Here is a 10,641-nt window from a genome sequence, read left to right on the forward strand (position 1 = left end):
ATTTGACCCCACATTTAAAGATATTTTCATTAGATGTGTCCAGTCTGGCTGCTCTGTGTACAGTGAGTTTCTGGAAGTGTTTATGCCGAATAAAACTGTTTTCTGCAAAGCACTTAACCACGATTTGTAGTTATTTTATGTATTCATGATCGTGTTTGGTGCCTGTTTTCTCCACTGGACTCTAAGTCTCCAAAGAACAAAGGACCACTTCACCACGTTGCACATTGTGTTCCCAGAGTTTCCAAGTCTGGCAGATAGTAAATATTTATTGAGTTACTAAATAAAGGGTTGCTGAGGTTGGTTGGGAGTTGGGTTTCCTAATTCTATCAGTCTTCAGCTTGGGAGTGAAACACCACTTGGAGTTCTTGGCTGTCAAGTTTCCCCTTCTTAAAATGGAGTCACTGTTCGGGATGAGGCATCCTGAGACCATCTCCCCCAGGCGCACGGCCTCTTTTCCAGTAAAGGCTCCTGAGTTATTTCTGAGGCAGATCCTGTGGCCTCAGGTCTTACTCACTGCAGGTGAGCCTATAAGGCTCTAAGTCCTTTGATTCAAGGGAACACTAAGATGAGTTTCCTTTCCAAAGAATGTTTTCTTCTGAGCATTTTTCTCTGAAATTGGGATCACTTGCTTTAGCAGATAGCTCTGTTTCTTACCAGCTAATGATTCTAGTTATTTTTCGCAAGCATTGGCGTATCAGCCATTTCCCAGAATGAAGCAACTTGTGTATTGTATACTGACAATCATCTTGTTACCCAGACAGGTTTCTTAGCCTGGCTCTGGCTGAGTGAGGTATCGGTCAGGAAGTTGGGGTTTTGTGGTCAGCGGCCAGGAAGAGCCATATCCAGTCAGGTGCTCAGAGGATCATCTTTGACATCAGCTGTTCGTTCAAATCATTCGGATCACAAACTGTCTCTGTGGTTCAGTAAGAAATATATCTGGTCTTTGGCCTCAGTTCCTGACATAGCCTCAAGAGCCCAAGGAATTTCCTGAGGTGACTCATGGTGGACCCCTTGGTAGCTTTAGAATGGAGGTTGGTCACCACAGAGCTCGGGACATCACCCACAACTGGGCCTTTAATACTGCCTATTGATCTTACTTCAGTTCTCTAGACTAGCAGTTCTCAGCCAAGGGTGACCTTGCCCCCTAGGGAAGATTTGGCAATGTCTAGAAACAATTTTGGTTGTCACGCCTTGGGGGAAATGTTTATGACATCTAAAGGGTAGAGGCTAGGGATGCTCCCTGTTCTAAAATGCACAGGACAGCCCCCCCACACAACAAAAAATTTTCCAGTCCCAGATGTCAGTAAGGTTGAGAAAACCTATTCCTGTCAATGTAATTCCTAGTTTTCTCACGGTCTCAATGTTCTTCATTCTCCTCAGACTTCCAAACTCCAAATCCTTCACTCTCAGCAGAGAAAATGGAACTATCAAATGGGAACTCTTTTGACTTCCCACCACCAAACCCAACAACTTCCCTGCATCGGCACCCATCCTAGCCTGCATCCATTATGTCACCTCCCAACAAGGGCCAGTCCTTCCATGCGTGCTCTGGTTCCCTACTCCAACACCAGTATCACTGCAGTATCACTCTGATGCCCACCACTGGAGTTAGCTCAGACCCCACAGGCCAAGGGCACCATTCCCAACAAGGCTGCCTTCTTCAGTTGCCAGCCATACTTCTGACCTACTGGCTATAATTTTAGAGGTTCCCACTACCCCTTCAGCTTCAGCAGTTCACTAGAATAACTCACAGAACTCAGGAAAGTGCTATCCTTATTATTATAATTTTATTATAAATGATACATATCAGGAGCAGCCAAATAAAAAGACACACAGAGTGAGGTCTAGGAGGGTCCTGCCTGCAGAGCTGCTTTGTCCTCTCCTTGACCACATGATTGATTTCAGTGCCTCCACCGAGGTTGGGTTAGCTCAAAGCCCCCAACCCTCTAATCACCTGTTAGTGTTCCTGATAGCCAACCCACATCCCAAGCCATCTTGTCAGCATAAACTCAGATGTGATCCTAGGAGTTCATTGAATAGCAAAGACATTCCAATCACCTGGGAAACACCAAGGGTTTTAAAAGTTCTGTGCCAGGAACCCAGGACAAAGACTGGACAGATGCTTTATTATACCATCCTCTTCTGCTCTACTGGGTCCTTCTCATCAACACTGCTCCCTTCTTCAAGCAAGTAAGTTTTAAAACCCTCCTATGACTCCACATCTCCCTATAGCTACTGCCCCCCCAACAACCAAACTATTCTAAAGGGTGGACCACATATGCTGCCTCCACTTTTCTACCCTCACTCACTCTTCCACCCATTTCAGGCAAGCTTCTGCCTCTAATACCCCATGGAGAAGGCTCTTGCCAATCCCACCAGTGGCCTCCGTGTTACTAAATGCAGGTATTATAAACCCGTCTTCTTATCTGATGTTTCAGCAGCATCAACACGATTGACCACTCCTCCCTGAAACAGTCTCGTCTATTGGCTTTCCAAATACCACACGCTCCGAATCTTCCATCCCACCCTCAACTTCTCTGCTCACTCTTTTCTAACCTCCCTCCCTATGCCACCTTACATTGCCCACAACCCAGTCAATCCTAATCCTGTTCTCATGTTATACTGTCTCTCTAAGTGGTCTAAATCTGCTCCCGGCACCATCTGTGTGCTGATCACCCACAAATATATAAATCCAACCCAGACTTCTCTGTTGACCTCCAAAACCATGTATCCAACTGTCTGCTCAGTGGCTCCACTTGGATACATCAGACTCAATATCTGTAATACTGACTCATCATCTTACCCTCCAGACCTGCTCTTCCATTGTTGTTCTCAAGTTTCTGTAAATAAGAATCATCATCTGCCCAGTTGCTCATGCAGGACACATGCAAGAAAAGCTCACTCATGCCCAAATCCAATCACCCCCAAATCCTGTTGATTCTACCTTCTAAATATTGGTCAAATTTGTACAGGTGTATTTATCTCCGTTCCCATCAAACCCAAGCTGCCATGATCTTTCACTTGGCCTCTAGTGATGGTGGTGGTGTACGAGCTCAACTCCCTACATTTGCGGACTTCTCTCCCTCCCTGAGTCACCTTTCTAAATGTAAATGTGATTTCTCCCCTACGGGTAACATTTCAGAAGCTTCCCACTGCCCTTGGACAAAGTCCCAAATCCTTAGCAAGGCCAACCAAGCCTGCATAATAGGAGCCTTGCCCAGCTCTGCTGCCTCTTTCCCCACCTGTGTCTTCCTGTTCCCGGCTAGTGGGCCACTTGTTTTTCCTAGTTCTTCAAAGCCCCAAACACCTTCTTTTCTTAAGGGCTTCAGATGCTGTTCCCTCTGTGATATTTTTTCTTTCATGAGGCTAATTCCTTCCTATCCTCAGGTCTACAATGAATTGTCCTTTATAAGCCAGTCATAATTAATAACCTGTTTGATTAGTTTAGAACTGTTTTCTCCTCTGGACATTGAAGGAAATCATAAGGTGTTTCTGCTATGTTTTCCCAACTGAAAAAACAGGGAGGCATTGTTCTGTATCCAAAGTGCTTAACAAGTAATTTTTTCTTGGTAAATGACAGCTTTTTTCTTTTTCACATTAGAGAAGAGCCATAGACGGGATTTTTTTAGCACTTATTAAATCAATTTGACTTTAGCAACTGTTTTTAGTCAGGACTCTTCACTTGGCAGTTGACAGAAATCCAACTCAGTTTGTTTTAAGCAACAAAGAGTGGGGGGGGGAGATTTATTAAGGCACAAAACTTAGGAGGTCCAGGGTAAGTTGCTTTCAGGCACAGCAGGATCCAGGTGTGTAAGTGATGTCATCAAGATACGGTTTCTTTCTTAGGCACTATCCCCATAAGGTGGCAGCCAGTGATTCTCTAGGCTTATGTTTTTCGCACAGCTAGAAATATTAGTGCAAATAGAATGCCCCATCTCTGAAAAAGCTCTGGGAGGGCTCTGTTTTGTGCCCATTCCTAACAATCTCACTGTGCCCGAGAGGTTGCTACCCTCTGACTTGCCAGGTCAAGTGGGAGGATTGGCCTTTCACAAACCATGTGAGTTAAGAATGAGGGGCGTGGGGTTTGGTCCTCTTTTCAGAATACACTTGAGTCCTGTAAAGCATTTGGGGCTCATATTTGTTTAATCAACTTCCAACCCCTAATTCGTCTGAGAACTGCTAAAGAGACAGTGGGAGAGACTATATTGCTACTTGATGGCTGGGACTGTTAATACAGTGAGCCCAGACAACCTAGATCCCAAGTCAGGAGCACCTACAGAATTTATGGGTTATGTGGGTACCCATGGGTTGTCCCAGGATGGGGCAGAGAGCCCACGGAAACGATTGGATTTCCCGGTACATGGGAAGACAGCAGCTTGGAGCATTCAGGATATTATTATTTGTTTGTTCTCACAGACAGATTAAAGACCAGGACATCCTAGTTAACATAAAAACACACACGGTGTGGGTGAGAAATCAGCCTGTGTATGTGTTTAGACAAAAGAAGCAAAAACAAACTACAATTTGTGCCCTTCAGAGGAATTTCCCCCAATGGTCTTCAGGATTCAGCTTCAGTTTCTGTTCGCTTTGTACAAAGGTGTTTATATATAAAGAAAGGATTTGAATACATGTAAGAAAATCTTAAGTATAAACATCCTAGGGCTTTGAGATGTTTAGACCTGTTGCTTCCTGACCTCCAGAGCAAAGCTATGGCTAATTAGAGACGTTTAATAAGCCTTAGAGCTAGAGAAATGCACATTTACGGGGCACATCAGTATGTCCTGGCAGCGCTGCGTGGGGTGCTGAGGAGGGCAAGCCAAGGTCCGCTCAGAACAGAGATGGCTGTCCTTGCCAAATGAGGAATGTGGATTTTATAATAAAAAACTGGCAGTAGAGAAAATGGTTATAGCCTGTTCCGATATTTCACCTGCACAAATCAACACAAATATCTTTTTTATTCTGAAGTCGTTTCAAACACGCAGAAAAGGTGCAAGAATAGTACAAGGAACCCTTTCCCCAGATCACCAGTAGTGAGTGTTTGTCCTATTGGCCTTATCATTTCTCTCTCAGACTCCCACTTCTCTATATGTGATCCACACACATGTTTTTTCCAAACCACTTGAGAGTAGACTGACTACCCCTCCGTCTTCCCTTCGTGGTTCCTAAAATCAAGGCTATTCTCTTACCAACTGTGGTACAGTTATCAAATCTAGGAAATGTAATATTAATATTATCGAAAGCACAGTCGTGTTCCAGTTTTCCCAGTTGTGTCAGTGGTGCCTGCGCTAGCAGCGTGTTTCCTGGCACAGGTCCCCCCGAGGATGGTGTATAGCATTTACTTACCATGGCTCCTTAGTTCCCTTTCGTCTGGAACGTTCCCCCAGCCTTTCTCTATCAGGACATTAACAGTTTTTTAAGAATAAGGGTCATTTATTTTACAGAACACTCCTCAGTTTGGATGTGTCTGATGTTTCCTTATGATTCGTTTCAGGTAGTGCATTTTTGGAGGGAATCCTGCACGAGGGCTGCGTGTCCTCCTCAGGGTATCACGATCGGAGGCATACGATGTCTGTTTGCCCCTCATTGAAAACATTCATTTTGACCACTTGGTTAATGTGTTGTCTGATTTCTCTCCTGTACAGATTTTTCATCTGGTATTTAATAATTTGTGGAGAGATACTTTGAAGCCCTGTTAATATCCTATTCCTCATCAAACACTCCCTTCTTCCCAATCTCAACTTCTAAACAGCCTTCTTTGAGTTGTTATGTAGATGAATGGGTTTCTCAAACTATTGGGAAAATATTTGAAGAAGCAAGCAAGCGGTCATGTCATAAATATTTGACAGAACTGCTGGCACGAAGCATAGCTTAGTCTCTGAGTTCACTCAGTGAGAAGACCTCTTGTCATCGTGGGCCAGGTGGAAGTTCGGTCATTGGAGAAATGGCTTTCATGTGTGGAGAGATGGCCATTCTTTCCAGGATGTTCTCTAAGGAGCAACAGAGATCCACATACATCTGAAGAAACCTAACAGATTCCCTCAAAACTGTGAAACCTCAGTTAGTCTCACTTTTGTGACAAACGGTAAATTAAAAGGCAGGAAAATAAAATAAGTGCTTATCAGAACTTTCTGGAAGAAAATCTATTCCAGGGTATCTCAAGGGTCTGCACATGTTGCTCAGTCCCCTCTGTCTATTATTTTTGGGCCCATAGTACGTTTTGTTGAGAAATAATGTTCGAAAGTTGTTCCTGTACACAGCACAGTATGAAACTAGAAACATACGTTTCAGAAAAATCTTCAACAACAGGAATTTTTTAAACATTTTTTCAAAGTATAGTCTCCACTTATCAAAAAGCTTTTGAGGGGCACCTGGGTAGCTCAATCAGTTAAGTGTCTGACTTTTTTTTTTTTTTAAGATTTTATTTATTCATTTGACAGAGAGACAGCCAGCAAGAGAGGGAACACAAGCAAGGGGAGTGGGAGAGGGAGAAGCAGGCTTCCCATAGGAACAGGGAGTCCAATGCTTGGATCGATCCCAGGACTCTGGGATCACACCCTGAGCCAAGGCAGACGCTTAACGACTGAGCCACCCAGGCGCCCCATAAGTGTCCGACTTTTGATTCTGGCTCAGGTCATGATCTCAGGGTTTTTTAGATCAAGCCTGGTGTAGAGCTCTGGGCTGGGTGTAGAGCCTGCTTAAGATTCTCTCTCTGCCCCTCCCTCCCTACTCTTCCTCTCTAAACAAAAACAAACAAACAAAGTCTTTTGAAAGCAGAACATACTATGCTCTAGGCCCCTAGTTAATTCAGATGTCGTAGCCTATATAAAGCATTCACTTTTCCGAACCTTTGCTGAATCCCATGAAGTACTGCCATAGAACCTCAGACTTTCTGTTAAGGCCTATGTACCTATGACTCCTTGTCTTTTGCTTTGGAAATATAGAAACTACTGTATGTTTTTAGATGAACTTGCAAGAATGTTGACTATGCCCTACCCACCCTTCTTTTCTTTCTTCCCCCTTCTCAGGACTTAAAACAGGCACCACCCAGGCCAATGGTCAGATTCCCCAGGCTGCACATTCTGTAAGTGCTGTTCTCGAAGAAGCCCAGAGGCATGCAGAAACAACTCAGGTAAGGCCACAGAGTAACTGGCATCCTTCTCAGCCTGTCTCCGGTAAGCCCATATACTAAACCATTAGCAGTGTCCAATAACTGTTCCTCTAAAAAGAGAAAATCTAGTTCCAGCAACTGAGAAGTCACTATAATTTCATTTAGATAATTACCTTTTCTTTTTCAACTTAGAGTTATACAGGCTAGAATGAAAAGTTAAAGCCAACTGTTAACACATTGCTCCAGAAAAATGTAAGAATTTTTTTTGAATACTGATGCCTGGTAAATATTTTTAATTCAGCTACATTGATTTTGGCTGAAGGGACCTTCTTGGTTTAAGCAAGTGGTTTTAGCATTCTGAAAGTGGACCCTGAGTTTTAAGCCCTTGGGATTTTTACTTATCTTTTTCTGAATAAATTAGAGCATCCAGTTAGAAGCCCTATAGTAAATGCTAGCTAAGCCCCAAAACCAGATTAGAAGACTACTAAAAATGTTCTATTAGAAAATATGCATTTTATATTTTTCTGTTAACATTCTACATATATCCTCAGAGTGATGGAGAAGAAAACACATTTTAAAATCATAGCCAAATTGATATAACATCCTCCATAACTTTTTTTTTCAGTAGAGAAGATTAATGATTTATTTAATCTGAAAACTGTAGCTTAAAGTTGTAATCTAGTTACTAGTTTAATTGGTAACATCTCAACAGACTATTCTGTTGAATATCTTCCACATGTGATTCAAACAGCCATGAAAAATTTTACCTTCCCTTATTTTTCACTTTATTCCCCCCTTTCATTTTGTCCATCAGCCAGTGGTGGGAACAATTAAATCTTGTATTTATTTAAATTGTTATAATTTTGGAAAACTGTTGTCGAGCATTAAAAGTTGTGTTTCTCTAATATTCTCATGAGCTTCTCGAGTCTGACATCAGGCACTGTACCTTCAGCTCTAATTATTTCTATGGTTCCTGTAATGCCAACTGAAAAGAAACACTCGAAAATGCTGAAAACAACAAAAGGATCCCAAAATAGAAATCACTTCGTTTTGTGTGAACATCAATTCCCAAACTTCCTTTTCAGAATTTTTTTTAAGGACATCACTAGTCAACTAGCTTATCATGCCAAGCAAATAAACTAAATAAAATAGAAAATCATAAGGCACTTTGTAGGAAAACAAACAAACAAACATAACTTCTAAATTTAATCGTCAGTGGTAAAAGGTTGTTAAGCAAAAGGAAAAAAATGGAAGCCTGATAAATTGTAAATTGCAATGATAACTAGAACTAAAACAGAGGGTTTCAGCTAAGCTGCCTGAAATTCCTGTAGAAGTTGCATTGTATAAATGTAATTTACTATTATTATGTATTCCACTGTTGGCAGAAAAAGGACTGTGCCTCTCTTAGCCTTTGGCCAAGTCTGGTGTTCTGTTTTCCACCAGTAGTAGCACGGGCAGCATGATTTTACTCTATAGAACCCAGCCGCACATTTAGCTCATTTGATACCATCATAACCTTGAAGCATGGATAACAACAAAGCCTGCGATGCTCGTTCTATCCCTGATTAGCCAGCTGACACTCACACGGTTAAGAAAAGGTAAATCTAAGACTGTGGACCAGGTGTGTGGATTCTTGGTCCACCCTCCACCCCCCTTGAAGTTGTCACTCCAGAAGGAGAAAAGCTTGTCATTGGCTTCTCCTTGCCAGCCCACAGTCCTGGGGAAAGGCATCTCTGTTCTCAGCACGCCAGCAATCACGCACACAAGAGAAGGCAGAACAGTTCTTTGCGAGGAGAGTTATTCTTTGTGCCCAGACTTGTACGAAGGTTACCGATAGCCTAGAGAGAACTCTTTGTTTCATTTTTCCCCTCCCTCTTCCTTGTACTAATCAAAGGAGGACCTCTAAGCCAGGAGATTTGGGGAAGGTCTGGGGAAACTTCTTAATCACCTCTCCGCCACCGGAGGTACGATACAGAAGCAAAATAATCTTAACAGACACGTGCTCCTGACAACGAAGCTTCACAACCAGTTGGGCTGAGACTAGAAAAATGTTAAGGCTGCATATGCCTGGGACCTGCGGTGTTGGCTTGTCTTGGGAACCAAGGCATGTGTGGGAATTCCAGGAGAGCCATTCTGCTGCCATTTTGAGTTTCTTTAGGCTGAGCTTAGGGTGGGTAAAGACTGAAGTAACCCGGTAACTAGCTCAACTCTGTATCACTAAAGCTCTTTCAATGCCATGGGTAAGTCCTCTCCAAGGTGGTTGGAAGGTGATACATCTAAAGTCTAAATACAATAAACACCTCGTATTCCATTTACTGAAGACACAGATTAGCGTTAAATCATGTTATTATCGGTAATAACGTTAAGGGCCATCTGGAGTCATTCTCCTCACGCAGAACAAAGGGAGCTCATGAACCACCTGTAGTCCCAGGGCCTGAGGAAGGGAGGCTCCCCCACCCCTCGGGAGGCAGACCTCACCTTTCAATGGAAATATCATGCTCTGATTGCTCTGTTGAAGGACAAGAGGCCAGTCCTTGGTAACCACCACCCAGGAGCGCCCAGGGCCCCTCAGCTTCCCAAGTCCAGCCTGCCACCGCCCCCTCCCGTGCGACGCTCTTCGGACGTCTGCGGCAGCCCGGCGACAGTCCCCAGGGCCAAGGGCCTGAGCGGCGGCTTCCCTGCCCCGCCCGACGACTCCCTGCCGCCACCCCCGCCACCGCCGCCCCTGGATGACGAAGACCTGCCTCCGCCGCCCCCCGATTTTAACGACGCGCCCCCGGACTTCGTTCCTCCCCCACCGCCGTCGTTTGCAGGGGCTGCGGGGTCTCCGTTACCGCCCCCTCCCCCGCCCCCACCTGCACCCGAGGCCGCGAAGCCGCCCCCCGCTGGCGTTAAAAGAGCTCCAGTTCCCCCAAAGAGAAAAGAGAATCCAGGACCGCCCAGCGGGGGAGGCAGCGGAGAGCAAGATTTCATGTCCGACCTCATGAAAGCTTTGCAAAAGAAAAGAGGCAACATGTCCTAAGGGAAACGGAGAAATAGCTTCTTGTGATGGGCATAAGCATTTCTAACCTCAAGTGCGTTTTTACTACTTAATTTTCGTGACATCTTGTTGATTTTCGATAAAATATTGACATATTCAGACTAGAAATGATGTAAAACGTTTCACCGTAGCTCAAATACATTCATAACCATTAACCTAACACAGAAGTTAGAGTATCTGCATAAATGTACATATCTTTCCTGCGTCTCCACTTACGTGAATTCATCTTTCCTTTCAAGATAACTAAAATGTTTTATGTTCTTTTATTTTATTATGTTCAGAAGCATCACATTAATAAAAGTTAATTTTTTTCTTGAAGATGGTATTTCTAAAAATATCAGTGTATATAAATCTATTGTGATATCGACACCATGTTATAATACACTTGACCTTTTAAAATAGCTTTGAAAGTCGTGGGCCCTTCTAAAGTGTTGTTAATCTTCGAGATATTTTCCATCTCCACCCCCATGACCTTCAGACTTTTATGAAAAAT

General features: G+C 43.5%; 1 protein-coding gene across 4 annotated transcripts in view; it reads left to right on the forward strand.

Moving 5' to 3' along the window:
- Positions 1–10,466, forward strand: part of LOC103680150 (amyloid beta precursor protein binding family B member 1 interacting protein) — a 103,185-nt gene extending 92,719 nt beyond the window's left edge. For all 4 annotated transcript variants that reach the window (XM_040645305.1, XM_040645307.1, XM_040645304.1 and 1 more), the window contains 2 exons: positions 7,026–7,129; positions 9,627–10,466. In XM_040645305.1, the coding sequence (XP_040501239.1) occupies positions 7,026–7,129; positions 9,627–10,130 (608 nt within the window). In that variant the 3' untranslated portion in view covers positions 10,131–10,466. The remainder of the gene's footprint in view (positions 1–7,025; positions 7,130–9,626) is intronic.
- Positions 10,467–10,641: the final 175 nt, after the last annotated feature.

Source organism: Ursus maritimus, unplaced genomic scaffold (assembly GCF_017311325.1).
Source record: "Ursus maritimus isolate PB19 unplaced genomic scaffold, ASM1731132v1 scaffold_31, whole genome shotgun sequence".
In the NCBI taxonomy this organism is placed as follows: domain Eukaryota; kingdom Metazoa; phylum Chordata; class Mammalia; order Carnivora; family Ursidae; genus Ursus; species Ursus maritimus.